Source organism: Mchenga conophoros, linkage group LG11 (assembly GCF_057382185.1).
Source record: "Mchenga conophoros isolate Kocher_MC1m ecotype Shallow Benthic linkage group LG11, M_conophoros_male_GT1.1, whole genome shotgun sequence".
NCBI lineage: Eukaryota > Metazoa > Chordata > Actinopteri > Cichliformes > Cichlidae > Mchenga > Mchenga conophoros.
Window position 1 is genome coordinate 14,162,612 of NC_140536.1, and position 19,773 is coordinate 14,182,384.

General features: G+C 41.0%; 1 protein-coding gene across 9 annotated transcripts in view; it reads left to right on the forward strand.

The window, feature by feature from the left end:
* The window catches only part of LOC146563764 (CUB and sushi domain-containing protein 3-like), a 249,356-nt gene that overhangs the window by 54,251 nt on the left and 175,332 nt on the right, over window positions 1-19,773 (forward strand). For all 9 annotated transcript variants that reach the window (XR_014894357.1, XM_085291050.1, XM_085291053.1 and 6 more), the window contains exon 4: window positions 11,328-11,522. Coding sequence is in view for 8 of the 9 variants with exons in the window: in XM_085291050.1 (XP_085147176.1) it covers window positions 11,328-11,522 (195 nt within the window). In the remaining variant the exon portion in view is untranslated. The remainder of the gene's footprint in view (window positions 1-11,327; window positions 11,523-19,773) is intronic.

A 19,773-nucleotide genomic window follows, 5' to 3' on the forward strand; every position in this document is an offset into this window, starting at 1 on the left:
GTTTACCAAACAGATGGTACGTACCAAAAATAGTAATTTTATTTGATTGTGTGATCAGTTCCCACGAATGAAGTCTTATAACCCTTTCTACACGAGAACTGTGGATTAAATACTGTAGTTGTTGTGAATGCAGTTATGTAACGGGTTTTTGTTCTGTTTTTAACCATAAAAATCTGTACGTCTTTGAAAAACACTGTACAACTACAGTGTCTCATGTATTTTTTAACAAATGGAAAAAACATCAAAAGAAAAACCTACACATTTGACCACTATATTACTTTGGGGGGCATTATATTGACATGGTTTGAAACCACCTGTCTTTTCTATTCTGATGAGAGTTGTGGAGTGGTGTTGAGATAAGATGACAAGGAAATGTTGGCTGACATATGTGAATATAAAAAAATTATGTGAATTATATGCTATTACATTATCAGTCACTAAAAGTCAATGTTTATATGCTTGGTCCTTGTTTACAATTGACTAGCCAAAGGACACAATCTTTTTTTTTACAATTTTGGTGTTATTAATTTAATTCACACTCTTTTTGCTAGCAAACTGATTATTTAGAACAATAAACCCCCAAAACAAAAAAAAATAAAAAAACTAAGTACACTTTTCTTGCTTCTTTAGGCCTTAAGAGGATAAGTAGCAGCCAGACCTATCGTGTCTATAAAAGCAGACGTTTTGGCAGCTTGCTGGTCTAGAGCATTGTGGGAAAATCACTCCAAGGTCAGATCATGCAATATTCAACAAAAAAATAAATAAAATATGTACAAACACCTCATACCAACTGCCAAGCATGGAGGTGGAGAGGTGATGATTCGGGGCTTTTCTGCAGCTGTAGCCGTAGGAGTTTGCCATGAATTCCTCTGTATATTAAAGTGTTTTAGAGTCAAATGTGAGGCCATCCGTCCAACAGCTACAGCTTCACTGAAACTGGCTCATGCAACAGGCAAATGATCTTAAGTGCACCATCTGGAGCCTATCCCAGCTGTCATAGGGCAAGAGGCAGGGTACACCCTGGACAGGTCGCCAGTCTGTCGCAGGGCCAACACACAGGGACAGACAACCATTCACACTCACATTCACTCGCACATTCACACCTAGTGGCAATTTGGATTATCCAATTAACCTATCCCCACAAGCTGCATGTCTTTGGATGGTGGGAGGAAGCCGGAGTACCCGGAGAGAACCCACGCAAACACGGGGAGAACATGCAAACTCCATACAGAAAGACCCCAGCCTGATGGTAGAATTGAACTCAGGACCTTCTTGCTGTCCGGCAGCAGTGCTAACCACCGTGCTGCCCTGTCTGTAACTGCTCAACTTTTTTTTTTTTTTTGTCTGTAACTGCTCAAGAAAAAAAAATTGCTTATTGTCCTGCAAACTGGTTTGAAAGAAAAGTACAATTTAGCCACGCTGGATGTGTGCTGGAGAAACACTGGGAAGAAATTCGGATTCTCCAATAAAACTGAAATATATCCCAGAAAATGATGTTAAAAAAAAACCTACAGGATGGAATAGCTCATTACAGTGGTTAATGACAACTTACAGTTTATCTTTATCAAAAAAAGTCCTTCCAGGTATCCTCAGAATATAATAATCAGACTCTGTCATTGAGAAGAAGTGGGTAGACCTTGTAATTTCTAGTGCGTGGCTTCTTGATTGATATTTACCGTAATTGTTGGGCTACAAGCCGCTACTTTTTGCACAAGCTTTGAACCCTGCGCCTTTTAGTCAGGTGTGGCTTTTCTATGGATTGTCCATGATTTTTGTCATATCGTAAGACGATTTGTTTTGTTTGTTCCGCTGTTGTACGGCACTACGTTGCCTGGCGGAAGGGCATGTGATCAGACACACACTATCAGGGTTCAAGAGTGGTATGTTGGTCACATGTTCATCCGCCAGGCAACATAGTGCCGTACAAGTAGCGCCATCTCTTTCCTGACAATTCCCTTTGTGCATATTCTCTTACATATGATAAGTCATTATTGAAACACCTGCGGCTTTTAGTCAGGTGCGGCTAATGTATGTACAAAACAGGATTTTCCCCTGAGTTTAGCTTGTGCGGCTAATATTCAGGTGCGCTTTGTAGTCCGGGAAATACGGTAGCTTTAAGAAGGGGATAATGGCAACAAAGTCTTTAAAATATGCATATCCCTAGTTCCAAAAAGGTTGTAAGGCTGTGTAAAATTCTAATAAAAATAGAATGCAATGATTTCCAAAAAAAACCATCTTTTGTTCACAAAAAACAAATAAAAGAAAGACATTTTAAGAATAAAATGGCTCATTTTGAAATTGTTGGCAGAAACATGTCTCAAAAAATGTCTGAAAGAAGTTGGTAAGCAGCCATGTTTATCCGTCTTCTTTTAACAACACTCCATAAACATCTGGCAACTGAGGAGAATGGCTGCTGTGTTTTTGGGAGACGAATATTATCTCATTCTTGCCTCATACAGAATTCTAATTGACCAACATTTTTGGGTGTTCTTTGCTATAGTTTTCGTTTCATGATACACCAAATGTTTTCAGATAGTGAAAGCTCCGGAAGGCAGGCAGCTGGTTTAGCACCCAGACTCTTCTACTGTAAAGCCAAATTGTTGTAATAGGTGCAGTAAGATGTTTATAATCGTCTTGCTGAAATATGTAGGCCATTCCCTGAAAAAGACATCATCTGGATGGGAGCATATGTTGCCCTATAACATGTATATACTTTTATGGGGCCTTTGCTAGATGTATAAGCTGCCAATTCCATAGGCACCAATGCACCCCCATACCATCAGAGATGCAGGCTTTCAAACTGAGTGCTGATAATGAGCAGTTAACAAGATTTCCCTTCTCCTCTTTAGTCTGGAGGATGTAATGTCTGCGTTTTCAAAAAAAGAATTTCAAATTTCATTTTGTGGGGCCACAGAACAGTTTTCCACTTCCTCACAGTGCATTTTCAATGAGCTTTGGCCCAGAAAGACAGCAGTGTTTCTTTATCATATTTACATATGGCTTCTTCTTTGCATGTCAGAGCTTTAACCTGCATTTGTGGATTGAACTGTGTTCACAGAAAATGGTTTCTAAAAGTGTTCCTGAGCCCATGCAGTGATTTTCATGACAGTAGCATGCCAGTTTTTAATGTAGTGCTGCCTGAGGGTTTGACGATGAGGGGGCATTCAATATTGATTTTTTAGCCTTGTGCCTTGCACACAGAGATTTCTGCAGATTCTCAGAATCTTTTGATATTATGTACTGTGGATGATGAGCTGTTCACAGTCTTTGCAATTTGCATTAAGTCACATTACTTTGAAATTGTAACATAATTTACGGACTGTTTTTTGGGGGGGCTAAACCTCTGTATATCTTTACATCTGACTAACTCTGCCTGTCTAAGATGCTCCTTTACACGGAATCAGGTTACAAACCTCTTGCCAATTAGTTCCAGAGGTTCAGCCCAATGTTTCCATCCAGGACATAAAAAAGAAAAAAAAATCATTTGTTATTCAAGTTCAGTGCCTTAGATCACTCACTGTGAGATTATTTGAAGGGTACAACATTTAAATTCTGAGTTTTAATTTAACTTGGGTTACATTCATAAAAATGACTGTGTAGTAGATATCCCATTAACACAGCACTCAAAATGTAGGAGTTCAGAAGTAACTGATAGCTACATGTCATATTTAATATTATGTGAGAATCTTTTTCTTCTTTTACTATAGCCACCTTTATCTCACGGTGGAGTCTTACTGCGTTTAGATTGGTCTAATGTATCTTAGTCAGAGTGAGATCAAGTGATTAAAGAAGAATATTCACACAGAGGATCTGTTTGATTTGCAGATATGTTTATGGCTCATGTTCAGCTGAATATTAAAAACTGTCCACAGCTGAATATTAGCATGATCCCAACACTCTGGTGGCAGCACCCATATGAAAAAGATAATTAAAAATGATGATTTATACTGGAGTTTTTGCATTAGTTAAGGCTGTTTTTGTAAAAGATTGTGGTCATAAAAATAATTTGATAAACATGCAATATTTGTCTATGAAAGGTTAATCACCTAACAAAATGTGCAAGGAAAAACAGGAAAGCCAATAAACTGATCTTTACAAAGACACCATGCCTACAATAACTTATTTTCTTTTACCGTAATGTTTAACAACACTGTTATTTCACAGAGAAGCTGGTCTGTACACCAGCAATATATAGCAGTAGCTATGCACAGCCATCATTAGAGCCAGATTTTCAACATATCTTGCAGATAAAGCACTGACAGCTGACACAGTTAGTATTCACAGGCAAAGCAAGGGAATCAACTAATTAACTAACAACTAATAATCAGCTAATGTGCATTTAGTACTGCTGTTTGGAGGCAGTGCATGAAAAAGTATGTGTTACTTGTTGTTGCACTCATGCATAGTGCCTGACAATTAGAAAAACAAAATTATAAAAAATATGCCACTGGTGTAGTAGTTCTCTTTCATAGCATTTGTTTCGTGTCTCACTATGGGAACGCCTCCTGCGTGACCTCATCAGAAGCTCAAATACCATTACGCCAGCCCTTACAGGCTGGCTAGGTGACGCCCATGTCAGGGGGGCCAGTGCCTCCCTATATAATAGGCTGACATAGCATCAGATGTCATTCAAAAACCTCTTCTCGCTTCTCACAGAAGCCTGTAGACAACTGTGCTATTGGGTGTTAAAGCTCAACTGTCCACAGACTCGAGTGAACAACTCAGTCGCCGGGCGCTTTGTTCCCAGCTTTTCAGTTGTCCACTAGCATACAAGCAGTAGTAATACTGTTCTGTAGCTAGTGCTGGTGCCAAGTTGCAAGTAGCAATACCCTTTGACGCTAGCGGTTTTACACATTAGGTAGCAATACCTGTAGAAAAGTAGCAACACTTTTCACCCCACGTTATCGAGGAATAGCAATATTCTCCGCACTCAGTGTCAGTCTCGCTAACGTGTGCAACCCTCTAGCTAACCATGGCTACGACTGCCAACGAAGTTGCAAAACTCTGTCCTTGCGGAAGAAGATTTCTGCCTGGGATACACACCCCGTGTGTGCGGCATGCCTGGGTTTATCTCACGCTCAGGCTGCCTTGACGCCCGCACAAGACTGTATCCACTGCGCGGCTTTCCCACGCAAACTACTCCGCCGCAGGCTAGCTCGCCAGACTAACCTGTTGGGTGGCGACCCTTTGCTGTGGGAGGCTGCTGCGGCGCAAGGAGAAACTGAGATGCCCGATGATTTGGCCGCAACGCCAGGGCCGAGCTGGGCAGAGGCAGACCCTCAGCCCATCGCGGCCGCTTTCCTGTCGCTGGAGGCACACGGAGATCGTGAGTTTTTCCCCGATGCTGGAGTCACCTGGGGAGGAGATGCCAACGAGGACGGAGATGAGTCGGCTAACTCGGAGCTCCTGCTGTCTGACAACGGCGAGGAGGAAGATTCCACCTCCCTGGCTAGCATCAGCTGGGCTGCAAAGCCCTCGGCTACCGGCGAGCTTGAAAAACCGACATCGCCATCTCCCCTGGATCTCGACATGCAAGCGTGCAGCTGCTAGCCTCAACATCCCGTGGCCCGCCATACAAACAGAGGTTGTAAAGTCTCATTTTGACGGAAAGAAATTGCCAAAGGCGAAAAAGACGGGGAAGCATGTGTTGCCTGTTTTCCCGGAGCTACTCGATGAAATAGCGGTGACGTGGAAAGCAAAACCTTACAGTGAGAAACACCCCATTGTGGGGAGCTCCCTGCTGGATTGTGAGGCGATGGAGTCTATCAACCTCCGCCATCTTCACCCGAAGACGTCTCTGCCCTCATTGGCCCCATCTCTCCCCTCCAAAGCAGACCGCTTCCAGTCTTACAGCCTTACAGATAAGTGCTACAAAACAACGCCTCCTCTATGCTAATGGCTTGAGCTAGAAGACGACATGACAACTAAACCAGATACTACAGTGTGGGAAGAAATCTGCGTTATAACTGACCATGTCCTCCGCCTCCACAACTGGGAGAGCCATGGGCCTCATGGTTCTTCAGGAGCAACCACGCTGGCTCAGGCTCACCAACCTGACGACCAAGGAGAAAGAGGAACTCCTCGACACCCCTGTCGTCCCTCAAGGTCTCTTCAATGCGGCTGTTACAGCCATTCAGAAGAGATGTGAGGAGAAAAAGAGAGATGATGAGGCTCTGAAACTCTGCCTGCCGAGGAGGGCCCAGCACGCCACGCTAGCAGCACCGCGCCAGTCATTCGCGTAGGCAGCGTCTTGCCCCGTCCCCGCTTTAGGGTTCCCAAAGTGCCTAAGACGCAGGCAGCCCCCCAGGCTGCCGGGGCGCCTAAGAATCCATGGACTCGGAAACAGTCTCCCCAGGTTCAGCCCCTCCTCCTCCCCCCGCTGTCGCGATCGTGAGGAGGAAGAAGCGGCTGGCCTGACAGCCTCTCCTCTAGGCGGGAGCAAACCCAGTTTCCCCCCTTCATGGGCCGCCCTGCCGCCTCCCAGCTCCGTTCCAGAGCAAGTTCAACGGGACATGTTCCACACGGAGTGCTTAACTCAGGCCGGCGTTCCTGTCACCGGACCCGCCAGAGGGAAAGAGAGCCAAAGTTCGCAGTGTTGTTTCACAAGCACTTGTTTCGTGCATTCTGTATTAAAAAAGCCCCGACACGCGCATCTAGGCAGTTTGCCGAGGGCGCTGTTGAGTGTTGCAAAACACATGAAAAAAACGGAGCAACGTCTGCCATAACGCAGCCCGTGGAGACTCGCGTTTCCACGGCTGTGATGATGCAGATGAGCCCGTGACCTCGTTCGCCTGTGACAGAGGTGATGGGACACCGAAATGGCGTATGTTTCGCGCTGCGACCACAAGGGGGTGGCAAAACGCCATCTTCGGTGGAGTGGCCAGTGAGGCCGAAGGTTGTCGGCACATGTTCCCCTATAGAACTGCCGGCCTTTTGCCCACCGCCTTTCTCCTCAGAGGAGCAACAGCGGCTGCATACCTTGTGTCCAGTCTGTGCTCTGCGCATTTAAATGGACCGAAACCAGAGTGTCAGACAAAGTGACCAGCTGTTCGTGTCCTGGGCTAAACCACATATGGGAAAGCCTGTGTCTAAACAGCGCCTCTCCCAATGGATAGTAGGAGCAATTGCCCTGGCCTATACTAGCAGGGGCCTTCAGCCCCCTGCTGGCTTGCGTGCGCATTCCACTAGAGGTTGCCAGACCTCTAGTGGAATGCGCACGCATGGGCTCTCTTTAGGGGACTTTCTATTCAGGAGGTGTGTGCAGCTGCATGCTGGACCTCACCTAATACATTTGCTAGGTTTCACAGGTTAGATGTGACGGCACCTAACCTAGCGCATTCAGTCCTCAGTGCAGGCTCTTCCCGGGTGGGGGCTTCTCCCCTGTGAAGTGCTGTTGGGGTCAGTTGTCATCTTAACAGGCATGTCTGGCAATCCGGGAGTCAGTATTTCTCCCATAGTGAGACACGAAACGAATGCTATGAAAGAGAACTTAAGGTTATGTATATAACCCCGGTTCTCTGAGTAGCATGAGTGAGTGTCTCACCAGACCGCCCTCCTTGCTATGGAAGCGAGGAAGAGGTGGGCTTGTTTTGAATGACATCTGACGCTATGTCAACCTATTATATAGGGAGGCACTTGCCCCTCCTGACTTGGGCGTCACCTAGCCAGCCTGTAAGGGCTGGCGTAATGGTATAGGGCTTTGGAGTTGACGTCACGCCGCAATGCATTGTGGGAGCGCGGCACCATTTTCGGGGTCTACGAATCAAAACAAACACACTGTGTTGGAACGACGATTACAAGATGCTTAAAAGCAGCTCAAAAGAGAATGGACTGTATAGAGACCGATTTCGTTCAGAGGCGAAGCGGCGGTACCTGCAGAAAATAGCGTGCATAGGAAATGTGGACCCGTATGAAATACGCCGTACAAGTCGTCATTCAAACAAAGGTAAGTCAGCTCGAGTACTGCGAGTAAAATGCGTTTGATTTCCCTGCAAACATTCACATTAGTGCAGCATAAATTTATTCATGAGGGGAAATTACAGTGAGAACATGTGGAGGCTGTTAGGTGGATAACATAGTGAGTTCAGTGCATTGATGTGACATTGTCCTGAAGGATTTAGTTATTCTCTATGGTTAAAGAAATTGCAATGATTTATTAATGTTTATTATAAATAATCCTAATTATGCATCTTGCTTCCATATTTGTATCTTGTGTCACTAAAAATACATTTTATTTTAATTTTATACATTGATTAATGACCTGCAGAATCTCCTTATCATATTAAGTGACTCTTAATTGTCACTTTATGCGTTCTCCATCTCTACAGTGATGACATCCTTGCATTACATACTTTAGGTTCATTTTCTGCAGGCAGGTTTCTGACAGAGAACAGGCAGATTTACACTATAACATGTAGATGGACACACAAAGAAATGAAAAATTACATGTATGTGCTAACTTTCTAAACACTTTGTTACATTTATGATAAAGTAGATAAAACACATTTATATCGGCCTTGGCTCATAGTTCTTGTCTTTAAATGAACTTTGTGTGTGTTTCAGGTACTGCACTCTCAAAGACTGAATGAACCAGCATTGCAGCCATGGGTCACTGTGAGCATCACAGGGAAGGTTGAAGCCGCCCACTGCACCCGTAAGGCCGGAGTCGCGGAGACCTGCACCCACGTCACTGCTCTTCTGTTTAAAGTAGAAGCAACAGTGTTGATCTGTGGCACAAGGACTGTTACAGATGAACCTGCATACTGGGTTTTGCTGGGTAATGTGACCAAGATACAGCCAGAGGTTGGCCATAAGATAGACTTCTCCTCTTCAGCTGCCCAAAAAAAGGCTCTTGATCAAAACATAAACAGACCATCCGTAGTGACAGGTAAAAGGAGCCGTCCTCAAAAAAGAAAAATCCCACCTGCTACTGTGGAGGAGTTGTCACTGCTATAATGCCATAATGTTTTATCTAGGGGTCTAGATTTATGCCTGTAGTGCACTGGTGTGTAAATAATTTGCATTTCCTGAATATGTACTGACTGAGTATCACTGTTCAAAAGTTGAATAAAGAAACAAACTAATTTTTGCTCTTTTTTTTTTTTTTCAAATAAAACCACTTTATAGAACATGACATCAGTTACAATGTAAAATCATCTATAGTTTACAAATGACAAAATGTTTACATAAAATCATGACAGTGTTTACATGATATCACCCACTACTAACATTACTTTATTTACTGTATCTTTTGAAAAAAATACCGCTATTTATACAGCACAAGACTTAAGAATATTTAACAGGAGCAGGTTTCATTTTCCCCTGGTTTTACTACCACACTGTTCACCAAAACGCAGCAAACCTTCACCATCTTATCCAGAAGGGTCACCTCTTCACCCTCACATGGAAGAAGTAATCTGATTGGCATGGTGGTATGTTTGAAGCAGGTCCCTTGTGTAGCGCTGGAACCCAGTCATGATGTTTCATCCATTTCATAGGCTGGTTTGCTGCAATAATGCCAAATAATTAGCAACTCTAATAAATAGAAGGTAGTTCTGCAAAATCACTCAGTAGGATGTTTGTTATAATTTGCTATGAGCTCAGAGTGCATCAAAAATAAAACTAATAGGCTATAAAGAGTGATATGAACATATTTAGAACTTACCGGAATGAAAATGTCAGGAGCATCAACAGATATTTGGAGATGGAAGAGAACTGGATATCAGCTCGTCTCACAGCTCCTATCCAGGCTAGACGCCTTCGTTTGGTAACATCGATACACGAGCTGCCTCATGTTGCTTCCAGGTTGGGAAAGAATGAAAAGACAAACCCTTTTCAAGCTTATTCTCTTGGGGGTCGTGCGATCGAACATTGCAGCAGACCACACAGCAAGAACGAACCATGACTATGCTTTCGCTCCTTTTTCACTTAGACCCCCAAAATGGCGGATCGGGCCAAAATCCTTTCCACGCCCACCTCCGTGACATCACGCTTCAAAGCCCTATTTGAGCTTCTGATGAGGTCACGCAGGAGGCGTTCCCATAGTGAGACACTCACTCATGCTACCCAGAGAACCGGGGTTATATACATAACCTTAAGTTACAGTCTGCACTGTAGACTGCTGTAGATTTTGCCATGTTGTTAGTGTTTTTCAGAGAACACAACAGGGAAGACGACTGAATTAATGGAGTAATATAGATAAACATGACTTTTCTTTCTGTCAGTCAAGGGCTTTTGTTAATACTTGTCAATACTACAAATTTTAGACGCTAAACTTGATGCTGTGATGATTTCTGTGATAATGAATTTATGAAAATGATGCCTACTAAAAACCAAAGCAGCCATTAAAAAGCATACAGCAAAAAATATTATAGTGTGAAGCTGCAATGCCTTCTTTCATGTCCCAGTTTTTATTGTCTTGCTTTTTCTTTTCTTTTAGATTGTACTAATGTAGTTTTTTTAATATGCCACTATTTGATTGCCACTTTCAGATATAATCATGTTATTTAATACATTTTCAATGTGAAGTGATAGAGAAGACTGCAGTACTCCCTGGGCAATATATTTTATTCTATTCTCATATGAAATTCACCTCATCAACCAGAAGTAAACATCTGAGTAGCATTTGCATACAAAGTTTGCTGGTATTGGCTTGCTGTTACCAGAGTATGTAGCTTGTTGTGCAACTCCTAATTTTACTTTGAGCCTCTAATGGAATATAAAATAAAAACCTAACACAGTTTTCTCTTTCCACCAACATACACCTGCCAAATGCATCACATTTGTGCAATAGCAATAATACCAAGTGGAATACACTTTTCTGGCATCATTGTATTATACTCAATTGTATATAGCATTTGTATTCTATTTTATTCGATTGTATATAGTATTTTATTTTATTTTATTCTATTCTATTGTGTACAGTATCTCATAGATATATTATTCCAGTGTTTTTTCTCTAATTTTTCTATGCAACTTTGCACTGTCCACTGCTGTAACAACACAAATTTCCCACATGTGGGACTAATAAAGGTTATTTTATCTTATCTTATTTCAGAACGAAGCATGCATCTGCAAGTGATGAGATGCTTGCACTTTTGTTTTAGGGACTTTGCATAAGGAAATCACCAGTTTGTTCCACTGTATTCAAGAACAGGGTATAGCAATATCTCCAAATGATAGTACAGTAAAATTATTCACATTTGAGTCTAGGGTGAATTGTCCCTTTAACTGTATTTATTAATGCACATCTAATTAAGGGAACCCTGTGACACCAGCATATTTGTATTCTTACCAATGCTCTTTTTCTTTTTTTTTTCATGTTCCAGAGCTGAGAAGCAGCTCGTGTGGAAACCCAGGAGTTCCACCCAAAGGCATACTGAATGGAACTCAGTTCAACGTAGGTGACAAGATCCGTTACCGATGTGTCACAGGTTATGTCCTTGATGGGCATTCGCTCCTCACCTGTGTCACCAATGCAGCTGGCGTGTCAGTGTGGGACTTCCCGGTGCCAATCTGCAGAGGTGAGGATACTTGTTATTTGAAATGAGTTACTAATTGCATGTGAGGTGAAGCTTGTCTTTTTCAAACTTTTTTTTTTTCTATCTGGGCAATGTGACTGCGGGATATCATTGGGAATACTTGATTTTATCTACATATTCCCCCAAGAAACTGAAAATAAGTAGGTGATTGGTTTCTTTTGACTCCTCTCATTTGGTTTCCTCGAGTTGCTCAGTGTTAATTGCTTTTAAAGATTGACAGTTTGATGGCTGTTTTGTCTGGGCCACAGATGTAGCAAAGTCTGGCATAAGTCCTCATTAGCGAAATAAATATATTTGCAATCTGATAGGAGGGAAAAATTTTAATCGTGTAGTGGAAGTTGATTAGAGTCTCCATGGCTCAAAAGGTTAATTAAATATTTATTCCTGTAGAGCAAGTAGCTTGTATATGTTAATACTGTTAGGAGGAGCTGCATATCCACTTGGTTTGTGCAGCTGTATGTGGGCTATATGTTGCTGCTTTGTAGGGACTGTAGTTTTTTTTTTTACCCATTTATCCATCCATCTATGATTTATGTAGCAAATATGAGCACCCTATAGGCTATGAGGAAGCTTCTCAGTCAGTTGTCTAATCACTTTATACTACATAAATTCTCCAAATTGCAAATAACATGAACCTATTATTTATGAGCGAAGAGCAAAAGCCAAAATCAATTTAAAGCGTTAAGATCTTTTAGAACGAAGAGAAGAAGAAAAAAGCGTATCCGTTACGACTCAGTAGCCTTTCTGACTTTTATCAGAATTTCATGTTTTTTATTCTGTTTCCTTATTAGAAAATTCCCACTACGTATAAAATAAAAATGTTGCCCGAATTCAGAAAGTTGCTGTACATCTTTAATTTGCCTCACCAAGCTCTTCTGCTCATACACCATCAACATGATGATGCTTTTTTTCTGACAGGTGGTTGATGAATGACTGACTTCTATGCTTCACATTATGCAGTTTACCCCTTTCTGTGAGAGCCGTTCCCAGACTGACATAAATAATCCGCTCTTACATATGTAGAAAGCCGCTGTGGTGGTGTGACGTGTGGTAGGAATTGTAGGTCACATTAGACTTTCAAATCTGTCAAAGGATTTTGACAGACAGGTCATAAAAATATTTTCATTTCAATCTTAATTTTTATTTATTATATTGAGCTACATTTGAAAGCTGTATTTAATTTTCAAAAACAACTCAATTACAATAATAACTAATATGTAGAACATTTATGAGAGATTTGAGAGAACAGAGGAACAGAGACTTCAAAGTCACTTCTTTCAACACCACATGAAGCAAATGATTTTCTTTTCCCTAATGACAGCAGAGGCCACTAAAACACCACCGCCATTGTGCCTACGCAGGCAGATATGGAGCTAAATGGACTTAAACTGAATGCTTGCTTGATCGGGGGATATTATTGCTGAATCGATTGTCATTCGGTTTTGCAGCAGACTTTTCACTCCTGATTTTATTCTGCAGACTGAACCTGCACTCTGCTGACACACTGGACACTGAAGCCAGCAGCATAAAACCAGATTTTTAATGTCAGGCAGCATTTTCTCCAGGGACGTGAACAGAAGTTGACAAGACTGTGTAAACATGGGACATCCAGTTCCTGTTAGCAGGATCATTACCAGGGTGCAAGACTAGCTGCACAGCTGTGTGCCCCATTACGAGCACAGACACACTCTGAGATCGTGAGGGAAAATTCTACGATGCAATCTTGGATGTTAAGAATGAGGCAGATTTTCAGTGCTTTTAGAACAGTTTTCTACAGAGTAATGCATGAAAAATGTAATGTTCTGTTAAATTGCCAGCACTTAGGAAAGCACTAGTTGATATCTCATTGGATATGGGTCCAATCCCGATATAAAAACCAGGATTTAGAGTCATTTTAACAGGCAGATCTAGTTGTTATTTATTTCAGCTCAGTTCCATTTTCATGTCTTTACTATTGCACAGATCAGCAGTGGTGCATTGGATTGCTAACTTGGCATCACAAAGCTAAGTGTCTTTGTATGTCATATTTATAATATGGTGAAGGTTGTACATTTAGCTTTTCATTTACTTTTCCATGTTCCCTTAACCCCAAAGTTACATTTGTATAAGGAATATTATTTTGAGCCGGGGAAAATCTTTTATTTATTAATTCGTTTTTTAGAGACATAAAAAAAGACGTAGTTCACCATATGCACATAAATATCGGAGGAGGAGGAGAAGGATTACAGGCCATTCCTGTGTGCAGATTTCTGCCTTTCTATGTAACATAATTATCTGCTTTTTTGTTGCCTTGCTGATGTATGAATATGCAGGCTTAGCTTTTTTTTTTTTTCTTTAAAGTACAGTACCTTACAATATTTGCTGAATTAAAAAACAAAAGCTTCTGACTTCACTTTTCATCCTATAGTTTTCATTAGCTGGATGAAAAGTGTGAAATATTTGAATATTTTATTTTAATACATTGGTAATTTTAGATTACTGGGTCTAAGTCATTCAAAAGTAAAGAGTGAAGAAAAATAGTTATAAAAATTAAGCAAAGGTCTCCCCACTCCATCTGAATGTGAGATTCTAAGAAATCCCAAAGCCAGCAGAGCAAATTTGCTCATGCCAACTCATTCTACAGTGCAAGGCACAGCTAAATGAAAATGGCTCAGCATATGTTTGAAAAATGGCAAGCTTGGAGCAAACAAAAAGCTGCAGATGGAGGGCTCCTTTTCATTTAAGGATGGTGTTAGCTTCTATTGCCACAGGCCAGAAACATCGCTCCTTTCAGGCCCGGGCACTGCTTGAGCCACACTCTCTCTCGTCTAAATCCAGGCCGGCTCCTGTATGTGGGCAGATGGTCCTTTGATCTCGTTTCCTCAGAGATCCTGCCCTTTCTGCTCATCACCTATTGTTTCCCACTAAACACATGGCTGCAGAAAATCTCTCTCCAATCCACTGTTCACCCCTGCCATCTCCCAACACCTTAGTCTTTCAACCAGTTCCCATCTGCTGTTACTTTCTCCTTCTCGTTCACTTTTCTTCCAGTATTCTTCTGCAGCCCTGTCTAACAGCATGGTCAAACATTTTATGCTTGTAGAACCTACAGAAATAATGATGATATGCATCTACTTGGGCATTTTTTGAGCTTGAGCAGCTGTGGCGCTGACTCGAATTGGATGCTAGATGGGTGGGGAGGTAGAAAGTATCAAATCAAATCAAATCACTTTTATTGTCACATCACATGTGCAGGCACACTGGCACAGCACATGCGAGTGAAATTCTTGTGTGCGAGCCCCACAAGCAACAGAGATGTGCAAACACAACAACACAAACGAGCAAAATACAAGAATGGCCAACCTGAAACTAATAAATATATGTACAATATATAATAGTGTATGCATTTCTGGATGTGTATACTAAATATTTTCCTACGTGTGTGTGTGTGTGTGTGTGTGTGTGTGTGTGTGTGTGTACACATTTTTACAAATTAAATAGTAAAAAAATAAAATAATAATAATAACAATAATAATAATAAAATATATAAAATATACAGAGTTGAATATGTGCAAAACAAGTGGCATTTATATACAGTGTGGAGTGCATAATGTTAAAGTTCCAGTAGTGAAGCTGAGGTGTCTATGACGTGTTCAGCAGTCTGATGGCCTGATGGAAAAAGCTGTCTCTCAGTCTGCTGGTACGGGACCGGATGCTGCAGAACCTCCTTCCTGATGGAAGCAGTCTGAACAGTTTATGGCTGGGGTGACTGGAGTCCTTGATGATCCTCCCCGCTTTCCTCAGGCACCGCTTCCTGTAGATTCATTTTGGCTGCACCTGAGTGGACAATCACCCCTCTCAAGTTAACTGCTACATGATTTTAAAATCAAACCAACATTGCAGCGCTATCTCATTTTTAAACAGTTTTGGGGAAAATTCTGCTCTGTTTTCGTTTTAGATAACAACGTTATCTAAAATCAAAATACTAAAGTTAATTCATCCTTTGCTATAAGCTTATCTGTACTTCTCAGTTTGTAAGAGACTGTCTGACCCGAACAGCTTCAACAACCGTCCGTCTCAGTTCTGTTTTTACGGTTGATTACTGAGTTTTTACTGGGGAGACGGCGTAGGGATTTCAGCCATGTTTGCTTGAAACACAACACAAAGCTATCAGAACATGCTGCACGGCTGGCTACATTGATTATAAATGTGAACATTATACCATACTATGAGGAATAGCAGACGGGGTTTCTGCCAGTGTATTACAAGCCCAGGGGGCTGCTAGGGCTAAGCATTTTTTTATGCAAGGCTAAGGGTTTTTTAAATAAGTTAGTGAATGTATCTTATTAACCTACTGTTGCCATTAGCTATTTTACGTCCAAAAATCTATAAAGAAAATTTAAAAAGGAAATAAAGAGAAGCAGACATATGATTTAACCTTATACTGTTTTACCTGTTCCACTGATATCTGTCCACTAATCATGGATTTTGGCTTTAGCTGTCTTTGCCTTATCCAAACAACGATAATTGTGATTCAGTGCTCTCTTGGTGGCAAAAGCTGTAAAAGTGAAAAATAACTATGTTTTTCTCTGTGTCTCTGTTGCTACCTACTGATGCACCTAGGCCAGCAAAGCTCCGCTTTTCTGTCTATGACTCACATTGTGCGTTATCCAACCTTGCACACCTCTCCACCAACACCACCTGGATAAGCAAAATTAGAAAAGTGCAAGAAGATGACCAATACCAACCTCCAATGCAAATGCTGCGTGTAAAGATGGCTAATGAATCTTTGTAGAAACCAAATTTGACCAACATTAAACGTCATTACTTACGAGCGTGGAATTATCAGATATGAGAATATTTGCCTTAATTAAATTAAAATTGGTCACTGCAGTGTTAACCCTGAGGGCGCAACATAGAAGATGGAGAAATTACCACAATTTTCTTTTACTCAATATCTCTGCAAGTCAGACTATCAACACACTAACATCACATTTCTTTATTTCTTTTATTGAGATCAATAGAATTTATAGCTTAGACAATATGTAGCAGTTGCCAGATCTGAAGGAATCCCACAAAAAATCTTCATTCTCCATTTAGTTCCTGTGAAGCTAACATATTGCTACTATAGTTATTTTTCCATATAGATGAATTATAAGTATGTGTTTAGCAGCTAGCACTGCCTTTTTTAAAGAAACAATAATGTGTGAAACAGTCACAGAGAATCAGAGCTAAGTAGATATGAGTGGGATTGCATAAAAGTCAAAGGTGCTGAAGGATTGATGTAAAAGAAAAAAGAATAAACTCCAAGCAGAGAGGCTGTTAGATGGAGAATTAATGGCTCTTCTAATTGTGAGTTACTGCTTCTCCTCCCAATTGCCCGTTTTGATTCCTTCAGTCTAAATTGTCTCAGGACATTCATTAAACCAGGCGGTGAGACAGCAAACAGGGGCAGCATGGCAACAGGAGAATATGGTCTATTGATACACTGTCATTCTTGCTGCCAGCAACTGTCTAACAGAATAAAAAATTAGGCCACAGAAAACCTTGCTTCTTTAAAACATTTTTGTGCCAAATAACGTGAGTAGACGGGACTAAACACAGTTCTTCCTGTCATACCTTTTCAACTCTCTACTATGCAAAGTTGGACTTCTCCACTTGCCCTTGGCAGGATTTTCAGCTCAGCTGAGTGCTAGGTTGTCCTCTACAGTTGGAATTGATTTGAGAATAGCCCAGTATCTCCACCAAAAGCTGCTGCTAAAACCCTAAAACACTAGTTTATATTTTAACCACTGTAAACGTCCATTGTTCAAAATGAATTGAGAGATGATAGAGCAGTACATTTTGCTAAAAACAAAAGCAACCAAATCCTTTATATGCCTTGATATTTTCATTGGTGCTGTCATGTTTATTTTCTTGCTGAATCGTACTCCACTTCTCCCATAATTCATTTTAAAATCTAAAATAATGGAGATGGCCACAGTAATGAAATGACCCGCAGAAATATCAATGATGATCCATCACATCTTCATATACCTCGATCCTGTTAAACATGCTAAACATGACTAGCAGCTGAGTAAATGCGAGACTTAGTATAGACATAGTAACTGCCTTTGCATTAACAGTGGGATTATTACAAAGGAAAAAACCTGAGGTAGTGTAGAAAATTATACATGAGTTCTTTCCCCTCTATCTGTGGGGGTGAATATTTCTAAGCAGAAAGACAAGTGTTGTATATCTGATCAAAGTCAAGGGGAGAGAGGCTTAATCCCTCCTCAAGTAGCATTAGATAGCTGATGCCGGGGATGTAAATGAGCTCAGCTAAAGCAGTCCTAATCCTCGCCACCATCTTTAAGGAAAAAAAACCCTAAAAAACTCTGTCACCTTTTTAAAAGCAAGAGATGCTTTTTCGTTTAATCTTGAGCATGCTCTAATGATTTGCAAAGGAACACATTCAGTGCCTCGTATGTTGATAAACCTTGTTGGCAAAGTGTATCTTAATTTCTTCCGTGCATCCCAATGAAACACTGCCAGTAAATATTAGGAAATCAGTAAGGAATTATCCACTTGAAGCCTTGAGTGTTAATGAGTTATAAATGTGGGCGTCTATCTGCCTACAGGAAGTCCTGTCCATAAATATTGGTGATTAATGTTGAATGATTTATGCCATGTTTATTCTTCAGCCCACAAAAAAAAGGCAAATAACATCTTTGTAACTATCAGGCTTTCACCCGCGTTTTCTTGCTGCCACATCCCGAGTTGGATTATATTCAGCAGTGATCAGAGAGCAAGTGTTTTATCGTGGAAACCACTTCAGAGAAAAATCACAAGGATGCTATTAAAAAAAACAAACCTTAGGATCCTGTTTTTATGTCCAGTGAAAATAGGATTTATTTCTTTATTTTTTCTTAGGATAACCTTTCTGTATGATAATGTCAGTGATGCCATTTGCCACGGTGGCATAAACATAAACACACCGCAGGGATGACAACACGCGTTTTCTGCTCACTGTAACCATGCACTTCAAGACCTAACTCAATTTACTGTTATCTACTGCGGTGTGACTCACTGCTGTATTTTGATATTTGATTGATTTATATGTCATATTTCATCATGCAAGTCCCCTAGGTCCTGGCAGTTGTCCTATATAATCTTGGACAATTGTGTTAGATATATTCCTTCATGTTTGACGATGATATGAGATCACAAACATGTTTTTTTTGTACTGGTTGTGCATTTGCAGTTTATTTACCCCATTTAGAGGTGGACCTCGGGGCATGTGACATGTGCTTAGCTTTCGTTTTTTACTGTTATTTTCCCCTGACTTGCAAATTGAGCATCTATAATATGGTTGTTTTGCTGTGATGAGCTTTTTAGTGATCATTGTCAGCTGTTGAAAAGTTAAATTGTAATCCATTTACTGTCTGCTGCTTGAGCAACATAAAATCAAAGGTAGTGTGCATGTTTGAATGAAATTATCCAACATCCCCACAGGAATGAATAAAATTCATTTTCAACCTGTAGATCAGATACCCATGTTGTCATTGCACCTCCCAATGCATCCCAAGTACATGCAGTCAGTTTTAATGGATTTCACAAATACTGTTTTTATGCGGTATTTGTGAAATCCATCCGTGTGAATGTGAGTGCGAATGGTTGTCTGTCCTTGTGTGTTAGCCCTGTGACAGACTGGCGACCTGTCCAGGGTGTACCCCACCTCTCGCCCTATGACAGCTGGGATAGGCTCCAGCGGCCCCCGCGACCCTGAAAAGGATAAGCGGAAGCGAATGGATGGATGGATGGATGTTTTTATGCGGCCTTGTCAGACTCTCAAGCTTTTGGTGTGCTTATAATTTCCACCAATTTTATAAATAAATGTGCGGTCTAGTGGTCATTTCATAATAACTGTTCTTTTCTGTGTTGTTGTTCAGTTTTATACCAGTCTGTGTAGCAGAAACACTTCCAGAGCACAATACTTCTCAGTGCCAGACACACGCTATAATTGTGTGTCTGACTGGTAAACAGTAAATGTTTTCAGACTCTGCTTTTGGAGCGATGGTAGAAATGATACACATGTCCTCAATTATCACTTCTGCTTGCAATTTTCCATAAGGCGTGCTCAAATATATACAGGCAGAAGCTGCTGGACTCGACATCTGAGCAAACCTCTAATATCAACTCTGACTAGACCCACCTCGACTGCCAATTCTTTAAAAATACTTGAAACTAAAGGACACATGCACACATGCACACA